The 23776-nt window shown below is 37.9% G+C and overlaps 4 protein-coding genes across 4 annotated transcripts; 2 read left to right on the forward strand and 2 right to left on the reverse strand.

The window, feature by feature from the left end:
• The first annotated feature begins 108 nt into the window (after positions 1 to 108).
• On the forward strand, positions 109 to 3145 carry LOC120002089 (50S ribosomal protein L15, chloroplastic). Its single transcript, XM_038850671.1, has 4 exons — positions 109 to 245; positions 331 to 685; positions 1289 to 1440; positions 2691 to 3145. Exons 1-4 carry the CDS (start codon positions 168 to 170, stop codon positions 2910 to 2912), a joined length of 807 nt encoding a protein of 268 aa, XP_038706599.1. The 5' UTR covers positions 109 to 167; the 3' UTR covers positions 2913 to 3145.
• A 4598-nt stretch (positions 3146 to 7743) lies between these two features.
• Positions 7744 to 10112, forward strand: LOC120003013. Its single transcript, XM_038851900.1, has 4 exons — positions 7744 to 7955; positions 8583 to 8767; positions 8864 to 8927; positions 9330 to 10112. The coding sequence occupies exons 2-4, from the start codon at positions 8610 to 8612 to the stop codon at positions 9633 to 9635; spliced, it is 528 nt and encodes a 175-aa protein (XP_038707828.1). The 5' UTR covers positions 7744 to 7955; positions 8583 to 8609; the 3' UTR covers positions 9636 to 10112.
• Positions 10113 to 17651: 7539 nt separating this feature from the next.
• Positions 17652 to 19489, reverse strand: LOC120001882 (zinc finger protein CONSTANS-LIKE 16-like). Its single transcript, XM_038850391.1, has 2 exons — positions 18084 to 19489; positions 17652 to 17998 (listed from the first exon to the last, which is right to left on the reverse strand). Exons 1-2 carry the CDS (start codon positions 19116 to 19118, stop codon positions 17741 to 17743), a joined length of 1293 nt encoding a protein of 430 aa, XP_038706319.1. The 5' UTR covers positions 19119 to 19489; the 3' UTR covers positions 17652 to 17740.
• A 785-nt stretch (positions 19490 to 20274) lies between these two features.
• On the reverse strand, positions 20275 to 23566 carry LOC120001644 (homocysteine S-methyltransferase 1). The gene is made up of 7 exons (XM_038850057.1): positions 23170 to 23566; positions 23003 to 23059; positions 22028 to 22239; positions 21760 to 21889; positions 21302 to 21505; positions 21124 to 21195; positions 20275 to 20960 (listed from the first exon to the last, which is right to left on the reverse strand). Exons 1-7 carry the CDS (start codon positions 23341 to 23343, stop codon positions 20817 to 20819), a joined length of 993 nt encoding a protein of 330 aa, XP_038705985.1. The 5' UTR covers positions 23344 to 23566; the 3' UTR covers positions 20275 to 20816.
• Positions 23567 to 23776: the final 210 nt, after the last annotated feature.

The raw sequence follows: 23776 nt of genomic DNA on the forward strand, positions 1-23776 counted from the left end.
TATATTGGGGTGTACAGCCCAAAAGAGTTTCGTTGCTGCGGCCTGCGAGTTGCAGCAGCTGCTTCGTTTTTAATTAACTATTTACAAAAAAAGAAATATCGAAATGAAAACCTCCCTATCCATATCGGTTACCCAGAGCTCACAAAGCAGCACTCATTGGCATTGCCATGGCAGCCTTTCTTCCTGTATCTTCTACTACTATGAAAACAACAGTAACTTCCCTTCATTTTTCTTCTGCTTTCAAGGTATTCTCGCTGTGCGAATTCTTGTTAATAAATGTATGTATTATTATCTCTCTGCACAATTGATTAAGTTGTCTCGGCACTTCAGGGAAATCCCACGAATTTGAAGGCAAACTCATTTCAATTTCTCCCTCTAAACGGAAACGTAAAGATCAAGCAACAACGGAGGCCTCTCGTCATTGTCAATCAAGCCGCGGCTACAGCTGTTACTGCATCCCCAGTTTCCAGTGTGAGGTTCCGACTGAATAATCTAGGTCCGCAACCAGGGTCAAGGAAGAAAGGCAAGCGAAAGGGGAGGGGTATTGCCGCTGGGCAAGGCAATAGTTGCGGGTTTGGTATGAGGGGCCAGAAATCTCGGTCGGGTCCTGGTGTCAGGAAGGGCTTTGAGGGTGGCCAGATGCCCCTTTACAGGCGTATCCCCAAACTGCGTGGAATTGCGGGAGGTAACATGCTACAATTGCTTAAATATGTTGGTCCTCTTTTTCCGGGTAGAATATATCATTTTCCTATCAGTGCATTGATGATTAGTTGCTTCTTATTCTGTCTGAACTGTTGACACTATACCTGTTTGTGAAAATACTTCGTTTGGGATGCTTGGCTTGCTTTGGGTTCCCAGCTTAGTAGTAATAACTTTCACTTGAACTAAGTATGAGGGTAATAGCATCATATGCACAATAGTAGAGAATATTATTCTTAGGGAATGGCAGGTGTCAGACTTACCTTTGATCAAAAAACCTATCCATGGGTTCACTGTGGTAACTTGAAGTTATCATCACTCAAAGACTTATCATCATTGTGATGACTGTTCTAATTGTATAAAAAAAGATAAATAAAGAAGTTGTAGTATATTTACCTAAGTTGCAAACGTTTGGATTACTCCGATTAAACATTAGTTGCCAGTGCCGATAGGTGTCCCATTTGTGAGTAAGTGTTGTTAAACCCAATTCTAAGTATTTTGTCTCTACTTAAGGAGAAGAATACTACAAGAGATTTGGAATTGCTGAATTTTTCTGTTCTCACTTGTTTTTTGGGGTTTTGTTTACTAGGAATGCATGCGGGTTTGCCTAAGTACATCCCTGTGAACATAGAGGACATAGAAGCAGCAGGGTTTCAAGAGGGGGATGAAGTGTCACTGGAGACATTAAAGGAGAAGCGTTTGATTAACCCATCGGGAAGAGAGAGGAAACTACCCTTAAAGGTATCAGGCGACAGACAATACATTAATTCAATTTTATGACTGTTATAGAGAAGTAAGGTTGAATCCATAATGTTGTTGTCATGTCTCTATAGATTTGACATCCTCAGCTTCTCTCCACTTCATTTCAGGTCTGACTATGCTGTTGACTGATAAAACTTGAAAAGCTTTTGAACTTTAGCCTTTCTGTTGGAGCTTCTTGCTTTAATTATATGTTGCATAATCCAATTTGTGAAATTTTTTCTAAGAAAAAAATTGTTTTAAATTTTTTATCATTATTTGTTAGTCACTGTCAAATTTTTGGGCATTTTAGTTGGTTAGTAGAGGAAACTCATTACTTAGAGAAGGACGAGACATCAAATGACTGTCTAACCTTTCATTGGCCAACTTCATTACTTTTGGGTCTTCCTTCGAACCGATTTGGTGAAAGTTTAATCAGTTAATAAATAGAGTATGCCAACAGCCAAGATTTAATCTTTTAATGAATAGAAATATTACATGTTCTCTTGATTCTCTTTGGGATTGTGGTATGGCATTGTATTACCATACACCAGAGTATATGTGATGCTCTCATGCACAGACTGCTAAGAGTTAACTTAAGAGTGCTTACATGTCTGCTTTTGTGTACTTTTGCACGTCTTAGTTGCCGACTTTTGGATTTTGAGATTTTCTTTTCTTTCTTTTATTTTCTTCCCTGGAATATGAATGGAACTAGAAGGGAATCAATTGGTCGTATAATTCTATCAATACTTTCCGTGAGTTCCTTGATTGGTATTCATCCTTAATGTAATTAATTTTTTTTCTTGGTTATGTCTTGTTGCCCAATGTTAGAGTTGCAAGGGTGCAACCTAGAGGTTATTTATTCAATTTCAGAAAACAGCCTCTCCACATATTATGTGAATATGTGGGTGGTAAGGCTGTGTACATCCTGCCTGTGGTTGACCCCACCCACTGGCGAAGCCTTTTGCACGAGAGTTGTTTAACCTTTTAACATTGGTCATGTCTTGTGAATGGAACTTGAGACGCAGTGGAGAAAAAAGAACTACTTCCGCCAACAGGCAGAAATATCTTCATAAGATATAGTGCCTTAATTAACGGGCATAGTCCTTTCCCCCTTTCACCCTGTTGTTTGGCCTATTTTTCATATCCATAATGGTCTGTTTACGAAGAATGAGATGTCATTATTGCTGAGCTGCCTAATGTGATAAGAAGTTCAATGAGGGAACATGCATTATTTCTGTTTTTGTATTTAGATTCTCGGCGATGGTGAACTAAGTGTGAAGCTGAATATAAAGGCCCGTTCTTTTTCAACATCTGCAAAGGAGAAGCTAGAGGCTTCTGGCTGTACATTGACAGTATTACCAGGTCGAAAGAAGTGGGTCAAACCATCAGTTGCAAAGAACCTAGCCCGGGCTGAAGAATACTTTGCCAAGAAAAGAGCTGCAGCTGCTGCATCAGAGCCGGCATCTGCATAAAGTGGCCATGCTAGCTCAATGTAATTTGAAGTTGCGTATGAATATTGCAGCAAGGTACGTTCCAACACGTTTGTATTCCTCCCTTTTTATCTTTTTTTTTCTGTTCTTTCTAGGTTGCCCACTTGGTCATGTAGCTTCTGATGCTTCATTTTTTTTATCGTTCTTTTCTTTGTTAGCAACTGCTTAAAAGTTGGACTTAATAACACCTCGTGTTCTAGACTGTTGGCAACCAATACTATGAATCAAAAAAAGTATGTTTTAGTTGTCTAAAAGATTAAAAGTTTAATCACTGAGTTGACACCACATCTGCTTGCTTATCTTACTTTGCCACTCATTCCATCAATTTGGGCTTTGTTGTATTACGACATATGGTCCTGCTTAAGAATGGTCATTTGGCCTTTAATACTTTGAGATTATTCCTGTCACGAAGAGCCAGTGCGTCACGCACTTGCTGGAAAGATCTTTAGCTAAAATGGCCGCATTAACCACTGGCCATCTTTAGCTCTCCCATCCCAACTAACTAATTCCATGTGATTACGAAATAGTCACTGTTGAGACGCATCCAAAAAAGAATCTTTCTTTTTAAGCATAGAAATTTAGATGCGATGGTATTGTCTCCTTTCAGAAGAAGAATAGTATCTTAGAAAAGTAGATGTTTTTAATTAGATATGACCTTATTACAATCTTATTAGGTCAAACGATAGAATTAGTGGCCTCAGCTGGAAATAGCATCATCCCTATATTGTAAGAGACCTTTTCCTTATGTCATTGTTCTTGGTGATGCATAATACAAATCATATTATAGTTTTTTCCTTTCCATTTCTGCTGTTGGCCTGGTGATAATTGACTAAAAAAGAAGGTTATGAGAGTGACATAGCTCCTCATCTTTGACCATGGATTTGCTGAAAGCAACTTTGTTTACTTGTTGATTGTTTCGTTGCTTCTTGGAATTGATAAAACTACACATCATGTGAGTCTCTACCTCTTTCCAATATATTTCTTCAAGTGAAGTATGCAATACCTGAGTTGTACAGTAAATAAGCAAAAATCTATGGAATTGTTGAAGAAGGATTGGAGTTAGGTGAGTATTGGGGAAGACATTGGTATTGCCGCAATCTATTGAAAAATTCTTGTGTCAAATGGGTAGTTGGAGATATCGGTGAAAAGCATGCACTACTGAAAATCCAACACATAAAAAGTTGTTTCAATATGGAGCATACTAGTCTTCGGGTTCTCTGATTTATTTATTTTAATGGAATTCCAAAGGAAATGTATTGTTCTAAGCTTCTATAGGGGAAAAATGGTGGTAGTTATGTAGTGATCTACAGTTGATTGAATATGTTTTTTAATATTTGTGGTGGATAGGAGATATTTTCTAGGTAGAATAACTTCAACATTTCATTAAAAATTAAAAGCTTTAATCTGTAGGAACATTATTAAAAAGGGGGAAAAAAAAAAAGACAATTGCTACTAAGAGCACTTTGGACAACTTAATTGTAAACAGGTAATGGACCTTTTTAAAATTGTAAACAGGTAATGGACCTTTTTAAAATTGTAAAAAAATATAATTTAAGGGTAATTTTGTCATCTCAGTTAAGACATTTTTTTATTTATATTTACAATACCCTTCTTCTTCTCTCCTCTCAAATTCCATTTGACTTTTTATGAATCTTTGTCATTGATACTGTCACAGGAACCATCTTATCTATCACTATTCCTGCTTTGTACAGCAAGTATGAGGAGCACGTCAATAAATATTAGGGTATGATTCATAGGAAATTTTATCAACACTGTAAAATACAGAGAGTGAGAATTAATCGGAATGACTCTTGTTTGGTTTGGTTTTATATTTTTTGTCTTTTATTCTTCTCGTATAATAAGCGGAAGAAAATTTAGGGAAATTAATATTGTACAGCTGCAGAGATGTATCACTATAGTATCACCAACACCAAAAATCCACTAAAAAGATACAATTGAACCAGTATGCATACTTCCTCTTCCTAATTATTTTTCCTTTTTTGATTTTCTTTTCTTGGTTTGTACCTCTCTTGCTTGTTCTGAAAAAACAGTTACATTTGTAGAGATGTATCACTACAGTATCACTAACACCAAAAATCCACAAATGATACAATTGAACCAGAAAGACATGTAATGCAATCAAGTTTACATTCCAACATTTGTATCATCATTTTATGAGGAAAAGATATAAATTGAATACTAAATTGGATCTTTTGATTAGAAGTATCACTATTGTATCGCAGTTCGTGGAGAGAGAAAATCAAATTTGAGGTTATTAAAAACCCACTAAAATGATACAATTGATCTAGAAATACATGTAATGCAATCAAATTTACATTCCAACATTTCTATCATCATTTTATGAGGATAAAATATAAATTGAACATTAAATTAGCCCTTTTAATTAAAAGTATCACTATTGTATCGCAGTTCGTAGAGAGAATCAAATTTGAGGTTATTAAAAATCCACTAAAATGATACAATTGAATTAGAAAGACATGTAATATAATCAAATTTACATTCAAACATTTGTATCATCGTTTTATGAGGAAAAAATATAAACTGAACACTATATTAAAATGATGTTTTAGTGGTTGTATCTTTTTACAATTAAGTACAATCTAATGTACTCGATTACAAAAATCTCAAAAAAAAAAGTGTAAACGCCATGCCACGCCAAAAAGACTAACCAAGCAAGTGCAGATATTATTGAAACATTTTGTGACAACAAAAGAGGGGCTTTTTTTCTTTAAAAAAAAATATTTTTAAAGATCTGTACGTGACACGATCTTTAAACTAGGGATGGCAGCGGGTAGGGTAGCGGACGGATATTTGATATCCATATACTACCCGTAAAAATTTTGTCCAAATTCATACCCGCCATTTACCCGCTAATATTTTGCAAAATACCGTTCATATCCGCACCCGCCGGGCACGGGTAATAACCGCCAAATATCCGTACCCGCTAATTTCATTTATGAATGGGTATTTAACAGTTAACGGGCGGATAATAACCGTCAAATACCCGTACCCGCACCCACTTACCCGGCCAATAGGGTTTCCGGTTTTGAATAAGATCAATGCATGAGAATACCTCAATACCACCAATTAATTAGGTAGGACTAAAAGTATTCCTGTGGCGGGTAAACGGGTAGTGGGTAAATGGGAGTGCTCCCCCATACCCGCACCCGCACCCGCTTGGATAAAGATCTTCATATCCATATCCACTAATTTTACTCATTTATCCGTACCCGTATCCGTACCCAATCGTGCGGATAAGCGGATATCCATCGGGTACGGATAAAATTGACATCCCTACTTTAAACCCTAGAAAATATTTTAATGAATAGTTGGCACAACATGTTGATGTATGATAGACAAGTGCTAGACTTAAGAGCATAAAATCAAATCAAATCTGCACCACTTGATCAATCGCCTTGTGTATGTAGATGAAAACATGGCCAATAAATAGAATTTATTCCCAAAATGCGAATATATAAACATAGGCGATATACAATTAAATTAAGGACACAAAATACGATTATTTTCATAAACTAGGGAGTAGAATTGAAATTGACCTTCAATTTTGACAACTGGGTCTATTGAGCATTTGAACTTCATTTCGGATCAAACAAATTCTTGAACTTTGATAAATACTAGTCGTTAGCTTTGTCATATTTTTCATCTAAAATCGTTGATATGGCATGTTCAGGGGCTCAATCAACCCAATCATCAAAGTTTAGAATCATAAACTATAACATGATAAATTTGGGATAAATGAATAGAAGACAGTGATATAAGATATATAGAGAGATGGGCAAGTATGGTCATACATCTTCTTTTTCCCTCAGATAATTATATGTAATGATAAGTATGCGTATCTTCTTCTCCATTCCCACTTTCACATATACCGACGACACAAATTCAAGCATGAAAGACCCTACAATATGCACAATTTGATTCTCTTCTTCTTTTTTTTTTTTTAATTTTGAGAAAATGACACGAGAACACCCATCCATTATATTTTTGGTGTACACTAATTAAATTCATAATTCACGTATATAGATATATAATAATTCTATATACAAGTTAAGTAAATATCGAACTCATAATCTTTAAGTAGAAAAGACTCTCTTCTAATTGTTATGTTAAAAGTTGATTCTTTCTAAATTTTAAGAATATATTCTGGTGACTTTATTAAAAATTGAGATGAGATATATATATAATGTTTTATAGAGTTAATTCTAAATTAGTTATTTATCTTTCAATTTATTGCTGACTATTAAATAAAAAAATTGACTAGAAATACTCTGTAAAACATAAATGTGGTCCAGATTTTATTGAAAATAAAATAAAAAAAACGTGAATTAATTGACGCCGACCAATACTAATCGGGGAGACGTGTAGGGATGGATAATAAACTGGCGAGTATTTTCGTGACGTGTAAAAAAGGAATTGGGGGTTTGTTTCGTTAGACTTGGTGAGTTGGATATTTAAAGATTTTTTCATTCTTATATTTTAATAATAAAAATCAAAACCATCAGCGCTAAAACCGATGAGATTTGTAGCGGGAAGGAGGCACTGCCCGCGTGGGAAGAATAAAAAAATGGATCCACAATAAATGCGCAGCCTAACCGATCTTCCAAGAGCTGGAGAGAGAAAGCTGAAAACAGTCAGTCAGGCTCTCCACTTTCTTCTTCTTTTATTTATTTAAAAATAATAATTAATTAATTTTGTAGGTCGGTCTGTCTCTGTGTAGTAGTTGTGCTGTTGTCCAATAACAGAAGGGCCTTTTCTCTCTCCCCTCTGATGAGCTACCCCCTTCTCTCTCTTGTCTTTTCTATAAATCAGAGACGACCTCTTCGTTGCTAACCTTCTTTCATTCTCCTCAAATAGCTCTAACTTCTGTTTGATCACTTTCACCGTTTAACGGTCCTTCTCCTCTTTTTTTCGTTTTTTCTTTTTCTTTTTTTTTTTCGATTTTTGTGGAGTGTTCTCGTTCGCGAGTGGAGCTGTACAGTTAAGGTATTTACAACGTTTTCCTTCTTGGATGAATCTGAATTTTCTGATTGTTTCGTGTTTGAATTTTCACTACCTGTTTCGGACGTCTCTGACGATTGGTTTGGCCGATTCAGTAATTTCATTGCCTCGCATAGATCTGGCTCAGAAGTAGACTGCAATTTTTCATATTTTTTTGAACGAATGTGAAAAATCGGTACTCTGGGTTATGTAGTGCTTTAAATTATTCTGTAGTGCTTTTTTCCAGATCTTATGAGCTCTGGATCTATGAGGAAATGTTCAGTTCTTGTCAGATCGATCTTGTGAATAATTTCAGCCGATCCTTAGATCGAATTGTGTTGACGGATGTTTGTTTCGTGTTTTTAAAATAATCGATTTTTTTAATTCACTCAATCGAAGTTTTATTGAAATTTCTGATGGTGATCTGACCTATCAGGCCCAGCCTTGTAAAATAAATTTGCAATTGGATTTTCTAAGACCATGTTAGCCGGCAATCTATTGTTTTTTATCAACAATTTTCTCCTTAGTTGACCAGATCTCCTTATTATAACTGTTCATATTATTTTGCACGCGTCAGATCGTTGTGAATCAATTGCTCTAATATCTTTGTAACTTCCGTATATATATGTGCAGGCTTTTGTTGGTAGAGATCAAAGAGAGATGAATCATTGTGCGATCCAACGGAACGCCTGTGCAATCCGCGAGGACTACCGGGGCTCCGTGGCATCCGTTGTGTGTCCTAAACCGCGTCGTCTAGGTCTTCTAAACGGGAGTGGTACCGACCACCATCCTGTCAGGTCCCTCAGATGGCAGCTCAGGTATTTTAATTGGAGTTGTTTTATTTCTCTCGGATTTGTGCGCGCTTTTGTGTAAGAAATTGGAAAATTCGATTACTAACTTATTCAATGTTGCAGCCATCAAGTGGAGCTTTGCGATTCCACATCAGGAAATGATGTTTTGGATGTCATCCTTACAAAGGTGTGATTCTTTTGTTTTGTAATTTCGTGGTAAATTTGGTGCTCTTTTGTTTTGAACATATAGTAATCGTTGGTGGGACTAAATCTAGAATTTATGTGTTCTGAAATATGGTTTGTACCTGAACAAACTAAGGCAAGAACTACATCTGAAAAGTAATTGGTCTATTGATTGATACTCATCTTATCAATCTAAAGGCACCATATTTTTTTTAAGTGGGTTGTGTTCCAAGTTGATGCGACCCCTTTTCATTACTAACGTCTGAGCTTTAGTTGGTGATGCACAAATCACAACAATTTAGTGAATCAACTCTTTGTTGAATACTTTGATAGGGTGTTCTTTTTAATCTTTTCACTTCTTTGTGGGGTGTTATTGACATATAGATTGGTTGGTTTGTGATTACAGGGTGGCTATGATGTGGAACTGCCTTCACCAACACAAGTAGTCTTGTCGCCCCCATATTTTTGTGGGTCTCCGCCAAGCAGAGTAGCTAACCCATTAATACAAGATGCTCGATTTGGGGATGAAAAGATCATCCCATTCTCTCCGTTGTCACCGATTGCACCTCCATCCGGACAGTCTTCTCCATCATCTGCAAGGAATGGAGGCTGCATTCGGGCAAATTTTGGAAGCAAGCCAGTGGTGAGAATCGAGGGGTTTGATTGCCTGGACAGGGATAGGCGAAATTGCAGTATCCCTGCACTTGCTTAGAAACCTAATTCTATCAGGCAAGTATATAGTGAACAAGGAGCTGAGTCACTTGAAGTCACATAGCAGTACCACTAGAGGAGTTTTGACATTCTCAATAGAGGAAAACAAGGGAGAGATCCATTGATGTTGTAAATATGTTTGAAGGGTTCTCTGTGTCGTAAATCATGTGTAAGTAAATGAAATGTTCTTCAAAATAAAGATGAGTTTGTAGGTTTTATGAAGTAGTAGGTGGTATATAAAGAGGGGATTGGTTTGGGTTCTGCTGAAACATCTATCTCAATCCATCCCATCCCATATTGTAAAGAAGTATCAAGGGAGGATGGTAGTCTTTTTTGGTTTTGTTTCTCTTTTGTAACTTGTAAGGCCTTGAAATTTCGAAAGCGGCTTCTCTTCAAAATTTGTACAAAAGCCAAGTTGCTGTTGAAGTAGTGATTTCTAATGTAAATAAACATTTTCTGTGTTTAGTTTTTACTGTTATCATCGTTGTTGATTATTCGTTTCTTCTTTATTATTCGAACTTCCAAAAGTAAATGGGTTGGGGCTCCTCTCCTCTGGCCCTTGCTTATGAATCACGCGACTAATGGACTGGAGGTTGGGTCCCGAGGAAGGCTGCTTCTGATGAGTCAGTGGGCATCCTTCCTGTAATAATGCTAATATCCTCCATAAGTCACATCGAGATCTGTCTGCTTTTGACTCTCTATATTTGCCATAAAAAAAAGAATGATTTTTTTCATAACTAGTTTGGACCCCCAGTATCCGCTGCACTTCTGGAGCAGGAGATCTCCGTAAGATTTGCTTTTCCTCCTTTCACATGTTGAGGGCACGCTCCCCTCTTTTGTTTATGTACGCTCAGTCGGTCAGAGCCACTTGGAAACTCCATAAATAATTGAATTTTTCCCCGCTACTTGTCGTCACTAGGGTCATCAATCCACCCTACAGCGGGCCTGACTAGATTTACGGTTTATCCACCATTTTCGTAGTAGTCTTGTGAGAATATACATGAAAGAGCATCTACCTAGTGGGAGTAGAACTAGTGTGACCTCTATCTTTGATAGAGTTACATGCCTTATCACTCAACCAACTGACCTATACCTATTTGATATATAATTAATTAAATTATATTATGGTGGATTAAATTTATACTTTATTTGTTATTATGGGATTATAAAATGTAATATTTCACTTATTTTTTTTAATAAAAAAACTTAATTAAAAGTAATTTTTATAAAATCTAACAAAAAAACTAAAAGGCAATAACATGTTAAATGGCACTTGACTGGTATCGCAGAAGCTTCGTTTGCCTGGTTTTCCAAAAAAAAAGCTTCCGAGCTCAACCGAAAAGGAAGTGGCCACAAATCCATGTCCAGCTGCACTTGGCTTGTCGAGCATTTCAACGGCGCCCATGAGATGAGTGAGCCCATGTTGATTACAGCGGCCACCTTTTTGTTTTCAATCAAAGTCGAGTGTTTTTGTTTGAAATTGACTACACAGAATAACCAATTATATGATTGATTTTTCCTACTTTTCTACAATACATGGCTTTTCTTGGGAAAATGCAGATCTTAGTGGATATTGAGTTGCTCTTATCTATCATCCAACCTTTTTTGTTTTCCATCACCTTAAACGCCCGTCGTTTTCTGGGTCTCCGGGCTCTGCTGTCCCAATGTACTCCACTTGGGTCCGGTTGGTAATGTATTGTATTTTGACACTGCAGCGAGATGAGCCGAGTTTCATAACCGCGATTAGGCGATTAGGTGAGTTGATGCGCGTTTAGTGTTTGGATGAATAAAATTATGGTGGGGCGAGGTGAACTATTAATAAAATTTTGTTTAATTTTAATTGTAAACTATATCCTGATATATTCTTTTGAATATTACTTAATTATTTATTTTTATATTTTATGATGAATTAAATTTTTGGATGTAACTTTATGAATTAAATTTGATTTAATTGGATGTAACTTATAAAATTCTTTTTGAAAGTAATTTCATTGATATATATATGATGTTTCTTTCCCAATTTAATAAACTCTTTTAAAATATTAATAAAAATATATTTAGCATTATATTACATAAATAAAAGTATATTGTTGCACAAGAGCATGCCAAAATCACTGGGCCAAACCATTTTTTTTATTCAAACGCGATGTTTTGAAGCCGGTGCATTTGGCAAGTATAAACATTTGGATCACCTATTGTTTAGCACGGTCCCAGCTTGTGAATTCAGTCCAAAACCAATTATGGCCCAATCTAAAGGTTACTTGGGTCGTTATTGTTTTAATACGGGTCTGCATTTGGATCGAGAGTGCTCTCACAAGTTTTTTGGTTGAACTTGGGCTCTGTCTAAAAAGTAGAAGTCCCAAATTCAAAAATGTTATGTTCTTTCTATAGATCTTTGAATTAGATTCGAAGGCTTCGCAATTTATTAGAGATTATAATTTACATCTAATAGTGACAAAAAAAAATTACACAAAAATATCGTGTTATATGACATATCTCTCAAACATTTGAATTCAAATTGTGGACTTTACAATTTTAAACGAAGTTCGAAATCTCAGATCCCTTTGGAATTGGGTTCTTTCTTCTAGGGAATGTCATTCAATTCCTCTATGTTTCATATGTTAATTTTCTCAATTAAGTTCACCTACAAACTGCATGAATTGAATGCGGCATCGTTCTCTCATTATTGCAAGTTGAATTTATAAAATAAAGGCAGGCTCCAATATACTGTTTTTTTTTTTTTCCTTGTAATTTCCAACCCTACAAATCTAAATAGTATAAATGTCAAATACTTGAGTCCGTACAAGAAGAGAAAATGAAATCCTACGGAAAAGCCAAAATAAGAGTTGGGGGAAAAGGCAGGAGCTAAAGAAGCTAAAAAGGTCTGAAGGCAAACATAATAAAAGACAGATTGAGAGGATTATAAGAGGAAAAAAAGACCAAACTGGAGTAGTAAAAGACATCCAGAGAATGACAAAAAAAAAAAACCCTGATCATGTAGAGAAGCTAAAAGTTATCTCCACAAGGCTGTCATTCATGGCATAGTTTGAGTGATGAATCAATCAGTCACCCATCGCATACATGTAAAACTGCTTTGGTGAATTTGAAACCTTCCATATCGATCGATCATGAGTTTATTATTATATAGAAACTGCATCAAAACGGAATAGTTTAGATTATTAGAGACAGATTTTCCTTGTTACATACATACGTTAAAACCACAAAGGACTATCAATGTCTCCATTCCAGCACCGCCGCGAGATTCCCGGCGACCCTCCACCGAATCCCATGTTTTGTTTTAATATAAATATATTCAGACCACCTCACATACATTCCTATTTGCTAATTAGGGAATTGCATGTGACCCACATTAATTAATTAACTCTTTTATATGTTACTTAACAAAATATTTAAAATAATAGAAGGATAATAATAATCAGGATGGGGTTCAAAATGTTTTGAAAATTACTCTTTTTATTTCATTCTCCTAGCATTAATCACGCTGTGATCTCATTACCATTTTGACCTAAACATAATTTTTAATTTTTAATAAGAATACAGTTAATATATGAATTATCTTGAGTCTCCTACTAGGATCGGTAAAAACCAGGAATAACAATGTAACTTAACACAAATCTCAGCATTAATCTGCCTCTTACAGTTAAAACAGGATGACCTTGTCACGCGCTATGTTGTTCTAATAAAAATGTTCTGTCCAATGTCCATGCATTGAAGAGTTTGCATGCAATACCTCATTGATAGAGGCGCGTCAACTCTTTAGACTTTCAAACAGCATATTTAAGTTAAATTATCTACGTAATGAAGTAGTTTAGTCAATAAAAAATCTTCCTGTTAAATAAAATAAGTTTAGAGTTTATTCTGTACAGTGTTACTGTGTTAGTATATTGGAAAAAAGAAGAAGAAGAAACAGCGTTAGCTTTGTTATTATTTTCTCGTCACGTGGGGCCAGAGTGTGGGAGAGCTGCTGGGGCATGACTCGTGAGTCTTCATCTATCCCTTCCTTCTCTCCTTTCGTTAACCAAAAACCCCTCTCATATACACATTTGAACACAAAGACAGAGAGAGAGAGAGAGAGAGAGAGAGAGAGAGAGAGATCAGTGAGTTTGATCAGCTAATCAAAGGTTGTGTGGAATTTATCGTTTTGGCTATAAAGAGGGGGAGAGAGGGTGTCCGAGCTTGATATAGGTTTTATGTGGATTTTCCGGCGATGTGGTTTGCTTCTGCAAGGAGAATCATATACTCATCTTTAGTGTTGCTACTGGTGATTTTGGGGTCACATATTTGGGTCTGCTGCGAGTGCAAAGCAGGGGCAATACGGGCACTTCAACGGAACACCATGATGAATGTGGTGAAAGATGGCAATAACAAGAGGCAAGAAGAGCTGTTTCATGGAAGTGATTTTAGTTTCAAAAAAACCCAGAAAGGATTTGAAGAGAACAAAAGAAGAGTCCCCAGTGGTTCAGATCCTCTCCACAACTAGCACTGCGCTACTGTTCATCACCTCCATTTTTTAATCTTGTTTTTAGATTTTGTCGGATGTTATCCAAAATACCCACGTTTTTCCCTTAGTGTTGTGATTGAATTTTGCAGTATTAGGGGGGAAAACTGGGGTATTTTGGTATTTCAATGGGTTCTTATTTCTTTCTTTTCTTTTCTTTTTTTGAATAGAGGATTCATTGAGTCCATGATGATGATGTTTATTACAGAAAGCTAAGGGACCTACTGCTTTCAATTTTGTGGTGATTACATATAAGAAAATCGGCTGCTTCAATGTTTCCAATTTTTGGATCCTTGTAGAAGAAAAGAAACGCATGATCACGAACAGTGACACAATTTCAACTGGTTTCCAAAGAGAAAAATTCAAAACACTCGCCTGTTTTGAGTTATTAACACACAGAGGCAGTACTGATATATATCACTCCAGGTCCAGCAGGTGTTCTCACTTTCACTTAATTAGCATCAACCGGATAGCAAATTTTTTTGGGTTAAATGAGTTGTGGTTCCATTCCCTATTTGGTTAAGATGCAACAAGTACGTATAAAGGATGACTTTACACACAAAGATGTTGAGAAAAGCAGTTGAAAAGTGTAAGTATATATTGTATATCGTTGAATGTTATATGGATCTTAGTGTGTGTAGAAAAGTGTAACTTGGAAACTTGTATATGATTTTTATGGCTCCTTCCAGCAAACTTTTTTTGTATTCTTGTCTTCAACGGACAAAAAGTGCATCAAGACAATTTTAAGTTATCGGGTACAGACAGTGAAAAGGAGAGAGGGTAATGGGAAAACAAAGAGAGGAGACGTCTCGTATTCTGGTAATTTTGGGTGTTTTATTAGTATTAAAGAAAAGACAAGTGCATGCAGAGAAACCAATGCCACGTATATAAGAAGTTAAGATTTAGTTTGTCACTTTGTGTTTGGATTTGGAATCAAATCGACACTTCTACAACTACAAGTCTACAACTTCTTGGTCAATTTTATTTTTATCCCACCAATGCATGCCACACTGTCACTCCCTCACTGTCTCTACTTGTACTACTACCACCACCACCACTTACACTATCATATTTATGGCAATTAATTATGGACAATTATACCTTAAATATAAGGAAGACCCTTATTTGAAAGTGGGCCCCGGCTCATGCCCTAAGCCACTAACCTCACTTGCCATCTCTATCGATCAGTAATGGTTAAGAATTCACGACAGTATATGTTTCATGAACACTTTTTCACGTAATTTTTCTACATTGAAAATAAATATTTCAAAATAAATTTTCAGACCCGAAAACACATTTATATCATTTATCCTATGACCTAATTCAAGTTGCACGCTTTATTAATTGCTAAGCTATTTCGATCTACTATCTGTCGGTCACTCCCCACTCGTATGCTGGCCCCTGTGCTTTTTGTTGTCTCCACGGCCATAGTTATGAGGGGAGCCCCTACCTTTGCTTAAAGAGAAAACTAATCTCTAACCGAGGTTAAGGCCCCATCCTCCCATGTAATTTCTCACTCAAGTTTCACTATCATCGTAGAGTGATGCTCGAGATCTGAGGGGTCAGAAAAAACAAGAGTTGTTGGCTCGGGACAATGCAAGACACATTCAAATATTAGTAATTGTTCATATAGTACTTGTTTGATAGTTGTATGGACCAACAACTGTCCACCTGAAAAGATCGAAGATCCAGCTAACACTATACCCATGAGAGTTTAAGTCGAGCTTGGTAGACTCAAAGTCAGTTGACAATTAAACTCATGAGAGTCTAAAACTCACTCCAGAAAACCCACAAAAAGATCTATCTATTCTACAAAGACTCAAATCCCATCGGGCCAAGAGACTCCTCCAAAGATCCTTGGGCTCAATCAAAGCCTAAGGCTCATTCGTACGGTCAACATTTGATGCATAACACTATAAATATGTGAGGCCCCAACCGCATTAGGGTGCTCAATTACACTTGAGGTATATATCTCTAAAAGCTTCTCACTTCTCTCACCATATATTCCCTTCACCTTCTATTGACTTAACCGTCAAAGCTTTCCCGATCGACACCTTATCGGTGTCAAGTTTCACGGTCTACCTAGTGTGTTCTTTATAGGATTGTTGAAGGTCTCTGATGAAAATCCCACATCGGAAGATTGTGGGTTTAGAGTCTAGCTTATAAGGGAGGACAAAGCTCCTATTGTCAACTTGGGTTTTCAATAGAGAGTTAGTCCCAAGCTTGTGATGCTGGACTTGAGCTCCCATCCCGTGTGGCGGGTATTTATCATTAGTGCTATTGTTAAGAGCGCACGCGCCTGCGTGCAAACAGATAGGCTGGCACTATCGTAGGTGGGCCTACCCCAGAGCCCATTCCTTTGTGAAGTTGGGTTAGCAGACAGTGGGTCGTGCTCATTGTGGACGGGTTGGAAAAGAGAAAAAGACCTTTAAAAAAAAGAGAAAGAAAAAGGCCGTTAAAAGTAACTGGGAAAGCCCTAAAATCCACTGGACCTGGCAAGGCTATGTTACCCTGGCTCGCAAGGCTTGGGGCGGTAAGTGGGCTGTATGTCGAAATGGTACAGAAGGCTTGGGGTGGTAAGTGGGCCGTATGTCGAAATGGTACAGTCAGGGCCATGCACAAGGTCGTGCACGCTCCCAAGGGGTGAGGATTGATGAGAAGCTTGGGGTGGTAAGTAGGCCGTATGTCGAAATGGTACAGTCAGGGTCATGCACAAGGTCGTGCACGCTCCCAAGGGGTGAGGATTGATGAGAATCCCACATCACAAGATTGTGGATTTAGAGTCTAGCTTATAAAGGAGGACAAACCTCCTATTGTCAACCTGTTTGTCAGATTGGGCTCCATCCCGTGTGACGTGTATTCATCAGTCTCACTAGACATTTTATTGATTGCAGACTTTTGAATCTACAATAATGTAGATGCTTACTAGGTAGTGGGTGTATTGGGCTTTTAAGGGCTTCATGGCCTATAGTTCGAATGTATAGGCCGTGGAGCTGTTTTGTGTACGCAGTTGCCTAGGATGTGGATCAATTGGGCTTTCAGAAGGTCGTGACTCTGTAAATCGACTGTATAAGTAGTGGGCATGAGTTGAATAGGCGATTGCCCATACCGTGGACCTATTGGGATTTCGAGGAGGTCGTGAGTTTGTAGATCGATTGTATAGACTGTACTGAGTCGACAATCTCCCAGGCCATAGACCCATCGGGCTTTCGAAGTCTTTATAGGCCATGGGCTTGCCATATTTTCTCGAGCCTTGAGCCCGTTGTAATGGTTTGGGCTTTTGAAGAGCCCTCGTGTTTTGTGTGTTTAGAGTTGGTGCTGATTTTGGCGGCCCCCCCACCCCACCCCACCCCACCGACTCATTAGTGGTTTGGTGAAAAAGCAATTTTGTGCTCCTTTTGTTTCATGTTTCGTTCAGCTTGATTGCTTGTCATGTCAAACATAGCTATACAATTTCAATTCTGAGGAGGAGGGCAATGCCAGGATCCTCATAAAATATTTGACTGAAGCTATTTACATTAATTTTCTTTTATTGGATTTGTGCAAAAACACCATTTTAGTACCCGCAGAAAACTTAGTGAAGCTAATTAACAGGATTTGTTGAGTAAAGGAAAAGCAGATGCTTGAAAGGACGTCCTCTTGACAAACCTCCCTTTCATTCTGGGCCTCTTCTCCGCATTCAGTTTCCGAACTTCGTACCTTATTTTCTTTGAGAACAACCTCGTTCGCCGCTTCTCTCTGTACCTTGACACTCTTGCCTCTCTCCCTCCGTCTCCCATCGCCGGATGTCCACCAAAACCACCAACGTACCCGTAAGGGTGGTGGGTTGCTGTCCCACAAGTACCCTGAAAGTGAAAAAAATTGCAGGAGCCGACTCAATTCTTGGTTCATATGAGACAATTGAATGAAGAGTTGGAAAGGGAAACGTACCATGCAATCAGGCCAGCATTCATCGGCATCGATATCCGGCCTACTTCCAGTAGTCCATGGACACCCTTGGTTTGCCCATGCTGTCTTCACCGCCTCATAATCCAACCTTAATTGCATCTTCCTCTTCTTCTTTCCACGATTTTCCTCCTCTCCCTCACCGTTGTTGATGACGACCTTCTCTTCAAACTCCACCTTCTCGTCTTCCTCAGCACATGTTGCAAGAGAGTCATAGTCAAAGCTCAATTCGAAGGGTTCTCTTGTCATATCAATCTCAGTATCAACATGATGTTCCCTTACAACTTCTGCATGAACTCCATCTTCCTCTTCTACCTTCACTTTCCCCTTCTCAATAGAGCACTCTCTCGTTTCCTCCTCTTTATAATCCACAAGGCCCAGCTCTTCCATTCCAAAACATTCATTCTCAAGACCCCTCCCAAGCAAAGTCTCCACATCAGCTGCAAACTCCGCAAGATCCATCTCTGATGGAAGAAACCCATGACAACTATCCCCCTCTCCTCCATACCCACCTACCAAAACCTTCGATTCACCTCCATTAACAACAGTCGTCGGAGCTGCTTCTGCTTCATTTGAAATTGTTGAGGTGCATAGCTCCGACGCAAACGGGTCAAATACGGGAACCCTATAAAGAAGCTGCTGCTCCTCTTCATACTCTTCATGTGAGTTCTCATCAGAACCAACTTCAGGCACAAGAGGAGCTGGGTTCCGTGCTTTTCCTTCAACCTTTTTTGACACGGATTTCGCATGTCGTGGTGTCCGAGCCTTTCTGGTGAACCCTTGGTGCCACGATGGTGCTGAATTCTTGATGTCCAGACTCTTAATAGATGCAGTTTTCAAGCGAACCCTTTCATGTCGACGCGCTAACGGATTCGCTGAGTGCACCGAAGAGTCGCAAGCCTGGCACAGGAACGCATCATCAGCTGCACAGTACCATCGTGCGCGCATTTTGATACAACTATCACAGGCTCTAGCCGTTTTACCCCCAACGGCTTTTGCCAAATTTTTGTTAGAAATCATGGTCTATATAGAAAACCCAGAACAGAATTGGAATTCAAAAGAAGAACCGATACTGAGAATATCAAAATTCAAATCAAGCCGAGCGATTGAGGAGTTGTTTTGAGTAATGTTGTCTCTTTTAGTCTGTAGAGCACAAATGGGTTCAAGTGATATGTCCCCCAAACGGTGCTTTTACAGCATATTAACAATATTGTATACACTTGTTCAAGTGATATGTCCCCAAGCGGTGCTTTTACAGTATATTAACAGTATTGTATACACTTATGATGTGCACTTTTGGGTCCACAGAAGGGTCTTATCTTTTTTTCTATTGGTTGGGTTTAGAAAGTTGATCCTAATCTCTTTGTGCTCATTGGCTGCCTTAATAATCAAAGGGATTTCTGGTGGTGGCCCAGTGGGGGAACTAAGGATGAGTATGAGTCATCTGACCCCATTATTTTGCTTTCATTGTCCACTTTTTCCTCTCTAGAATTCTATTGAGACACTTTTGTTGGATTCTCACTAGTCACTCGTACACCTTTTAAAGTTTCAGACTTTTTGGTTGCGGCCCCCATCATCCATCTTCATCTTTCTCCCATGAATCCCACTATAGCATAATGGTGAGGCAAACAATTGAACCTTGTCACGTAGATTAAGTGGATAAAACTTCAATGACTAAGCTGGGTTTATCTTCAACTAAGAAACCCATGACTTTTTTTTTTCCATGAAATAAGTCTACCGATTAGACGAGATTTGGCTGGTGCTGTGCAATGCATGTATATGTCAATCGCCTTCATTAACATTAGGGTAAAGTATAGACTTTTCCTTGATCACGGGAAAGAAAAAAATAAAGATTTGATTGTCAGTAATGTTAGGCTATATAGATAAGAGAGATAAGGGTGATGTGGAGGCCTTATCACTGTTATCAGCATTGTTCTCTAAATCAAGCCTGCAGAAGGAAAATTCACTGGGAAATGGGACACATCCGTTCCCCTGAAAATGACCAGTATATCCGTCACAATCTTTCATTTTAATTTCAGATAGAGAAATACATTCAAATTTTGGTTTGACATGCATTATTGGCAAAGATGCGGATCCAAGACTTGAAAAATGACAAAGTTATGGGAAAAGAAAACAAAATCCTTGCTGGAAGCAGGCAGGAAAGAAATGTTGGTAGACACAAACATCTTATATTCCTTCTCTTTCGCTTTTTCCAGAAAGATCAGGGATATTTTTCAATCTGAGAATATTGCGTTGATATTTTTCATATATGAATTAGGAACCAAGAGTCCCAAACTTTAATGATAATAAGCAAAAGCAAACCAAAATGGTTGTTACATATAGTCTGGGGTTAAACCTCCAAATAGCGACTGAAAATGATAGTGGGGCTGTGGTCCCAGTCACTTAATTGCATTCTGGTGAACTGGGAAGTCCTCCTTTAAGCACATAAGAGGCAGCAAAAGTCGATATCCCTGCTTGATTCAACCACTGTGTAGTCTCTAAATAGATAACAGAAACTGTTTCTATTTCATAGCAGAGAAGAAACTTTGAGGCATAGTTCGAAATAAGTTAATAAACCCAGTCAGGAATAATCCACTTTTCGAAGTTTCATATAAATAAAATTTAGAATGTAACTTAGACGAATCTCAGTGCCATAGCCGATGCAATTCTTTTTTAGACTTTACATACGGGAAAAAATGCAGGGAGTGTCACCTTCACTCAAGACCATCCCTTCAACACTCTTGAAATCGAATTAATGGTTTTAGGAGTTGTTCGACAACAGCCTCCAATCAGTTGAGCTCCCATATCCCGCCACCTTGTTGCAAATAACTCAAACTTGTCGTCATCAAAACATGTTGATTGCTGTCAATCCATATCAATAGTAATAAATCAGATGATAAACCTAGACCCTAAATCATAACAACAAAAAAATTTGCGAGGATTTCATAGGAAATGATAATCCTCGTCACCAACTCACAATAAACGACAATAGATAACACGAATTATGGATAAGTTAATCACTCACCAGCCATATTTTAGCCTTGCCATCCCATACCTCACCACTATTGGGATAAACAACTATCAACTTGTCGGTCAACTGCAGTAATACAGAAGTTGCTACGAAATTAGAATGATGAAGTATTGCTAGAACATAAATGACTACACAGCAACCCATTTTATCCAGTACTTGGTGACTCATTTACCTCCCTGAATTTGCAGACGAGGCTTTCAATAAAATGTGGAGGCGAACAATTTATTCCAACAGCATTTACTTTGTTGCTCTTATTTATTATATCCAGGCATTCCTTAAAAGTCTCTCCTGAAGGAGCGTTCTCACCATCAACCGAGCTGAAGCAAATCCAAGATGGAATCTTGATGTTCTCTTCTTCAAGTAACTCAACACAGGCCTGTACATTATATTCAGATAATATGATGCTATTAAGAGAAAAAGTAAAACCTGAGAAGTTCTCACTGGCAGCAATTAAAAGCACTGAAAGATTTATTTTTCTATCATGTGAATAAATTGTTTACAAGACACCCAACTCGAATAAGGAGATTATAAGGAACAAAAGCCGATATTCTCTTATTTTATCATTTTATATAGAGATAATAGTTGCATTGTCAATTTGTCATAATAAAGTAGGAAGTTGGAAAAGCAGACCTGAGCTTCAAGTTTATTGGGGATAGTCTCAAAGGCCAGCAAATCAGGACCTGCTTGAGCAAGAACTTGCAATCTGCGTCGGTGAAAATCCTTCATCTTATCCAAAGTAACATCTGGGCCATAGCAGCCACTAAAGAAAATATATCATGAAATTAATAGAAAATTTGACCAAGTATGTTCAAGATGTTAATGTAACTAGTCAAAAACACAGAAGACCCATGCTCTATATGTAATAAACAAGGTAGAGAGACAGATATTTGGTTGGCACCTGTACTCTGACCCATCAGCAAGATAAGCTCCATAGCTTCCAATGGAAGCTGCAACCAATGCACGATTATAGTTTTGTCCAGGACTAGGGGTATCTTTTACAGAGCCCCAGAACTCATCTCGAGCTTCAATAGCCAGTTTAACACTCTTCTCCAACAGCAACTCACTTTCTCCAATGGAAAGCCCCTGGGACAGAAATCCAGGGATGGTGGCCTACATATGTAGGGAAAGAAATACATTGGAAGCACAGAAGACAAAAACAAATGAAAGACAAGAGTAAGATTCAAACTGGCATTTCTTTCGCCACTATACGTCATACCGAATTCAAATTTTTGAAACCATATTATTTAATTATGCAATCACAGAAAGACAATTTTCAGTATTATGAAGGAAATAGGTACAAACAAGAATACAAAGAAATATGAAAAGACCAATGAGTTCACTACTCATCTCTAGTCATCTAATATATAAGCAATCTATTCGTGATAGAACCTCAAACAGTCACAACATATTGCAATATTTTCCTATAATTACTTCTTGGAACAAAAAAAGAAAGGGGGGACAAAGAAAGAAAGGCGTCATAAGGTACAGGGAATTTCTTTAAAAAATGTTCATGATTGCTGATCGAACAATGCAGTTCACTAATAAAACTAAAACTCTTATGCAGTTGTTAATAAATTGAATCATCAAAGGACAAAAAAGATGTTCTTCTACCCCCGTACCGTGAACTCCTGCTCGAGTTTTATGCTATGCACCGGCATCAAATATTCAAATGGTAATGTCATTTAAAAGCTTTCTTTGAATAAACTAACAAATATTGTAGACATGTTGATTCGAACACCAGTATATTGAATTGCTATGTGTACCTCATAGTCAACAAAATCAGAGTCCATCAGATCTCCGTAAGACTACAGAGGAAATCAGAAGCGAAAATCATATTGAAATCGACAATTGTGGCAAAAAAAAAAACACAAACCTGATATGAAGAGGTCAACAAAATATCCGCACCGGCCTCCAAGTATTCGAGGTGAACCTGCACATCAATTTCTCAAAAACCTCAAACCCTGAAAAGAAACAAACTCCGAATACACACCAAACCAACAAGAAAAAGAAGAGAGAAACGAATCAATAAGAAATGCAGACCCGGCGAATGAGGTGAGGTTCATTGATCAGGCAAAGGGCGCTCCAGAGAGCTTCGTTGAAGGAAGCGCCGTGCCTCTTAAGCTGGGTGCCTAATCCCCCATCGATCACCGCGCATCCACCGGCATTCTCTATCAAATCATCGAGCAATGTCTTTGATTTCGCCTCGAACCCCATCTCCCTTTCAGCTCTATGTTCTCCTTTGTTTGCTCTCTATCTCTGTCTCTGGACTTGTCTCTATTAAAAATGTGCCGTCACAAATAGCAACAGGGGAACTGTGAATTTGGACGATATGGGGGGCGGTTTTAGGGTTATCGTGAATTTGGACAACCATGGAAGTCAGGTTCTCAAATCGTATACATAACCTTGCCGGGCCTATCCCTCCAATAAAACAGGAATAGAATAAGATTTGTCTTTTTTGTATTTTCTAGGGGTATGAGTATGATCTTTATTTTGTTTGTTTTCCCCAAACTGGATCCCAACTGTCCAAGGAAAATCAGATTGTTTGACTTTGAATTTTGATCCATGAACAGAAGAGTATGGCCATTAAAATGTTGAATGATGCTCAAAAGTAGTTTATAAGTAACAACATAAGGACCAACTCTTGAGT

This window comes from Tripterygium wilfordii, chromosome 7 (genome assembly GCF_013401445.1).
Source record: "Tripterygium wilfordii isolate XIE 37 chromosome 7, ASM1340144v1, whole genome shotgun sequence".
NCBI lineage: Eukaryota > Viridiplantae > Streptophyta > Magnoliopsida > Celastrales > Celastraceae > Tripterygium > Tripterygium wilfordii.

What these genes read in the sequence shown, in the direction of transcription:
- LOC120001882 (XM_038850391.1), bottom strand. Translation starts at nt 19,118, where the DNA reads ATGATTTCTAACAAAAATTTGGCAAAAGCCGTTGGGGGTAAAACGGCT. An exon ending in AATGCTGGCCTGATTGCATG is followed by an intron (nt 17,999 to 18,083) that starts GTACGTTTCCCT and finishes TTTCACTTTCAG; the next exon opens with GGTACTTGTGGGACAGCAAC.
- LOC120003013 (XM_038851900.1), top strand. Translation starts at nt 8,610, where the DNA reads ATGAATCATTGTGCGATCCAACGGAACGCCTGTGCAATCCGCGAGGAC. An exon ending in TCCCTCAGATGGCAGCTCAG is followed by an intron (nt 8,768 to 8,863) that starts GTATTTTAATTG and finishes TCAATGTTGCAG; the next exon opens with CCATCAAGTGGAGCTTTGCG. An exon ending in TGGATGTCATCCTTACAAAG is followed by an intron (nt 8,928 to 9,329) that starts GTGTGATTCTTT and finishes TTGTGATTACAG; the next exon opens with GGTGGCTATGATGTGGAACT.
- LOC120002089 (XM_038850671.1), top strand. Translation starts at nt 168, where the DNA reads ATGGCAGCCTTTCTTCCTGTATCTTCTACTACTATGAAAACAACAGTA. An exon ending in ACTGCGTGGAATTGCGGGAG is followed by an intron (nt 686 to 1,288) that starts GTAACATGCTAC and finishes TTTGTTTACTAG; the next exon opens with GAATGCATGCGGGTTTGCCT. An exon ending in AGAGGAAACTACCCTTAAAG is followed by an intron (nt 1,441 to 2,690) that starts GTATCAGGCGAC and finishes TTTTGTATTTAG; the next exon opens with ATTCTCGGCGATGGTGAACT.
- LOC120001644 (XM_038850057.1), bottom strand. Translation starts at nt 23,343, where the DNA reads ATGGGGTTCGAGGCGAAATCAAAGACATTGCTCGATGATTTGATAGAG. An exon ending in AACCTCACCTCATTCGCCGG is followed by an intron (nt 23,060 to 23,169) that starts GTCTGCATTTCT and finishes ATTGATGTGCAG; the next exon opens with GTTCACCTCGAATACTTGGA. An exon ending in GCAAGGCTAAAATATGGCTG is followed by an intron (nt 20,961 to 21,123) that starts GTGAGTGATTAA and finishes ATGGATTGACAG; the next exon opens with CAATCAACATGTTTTGATGA.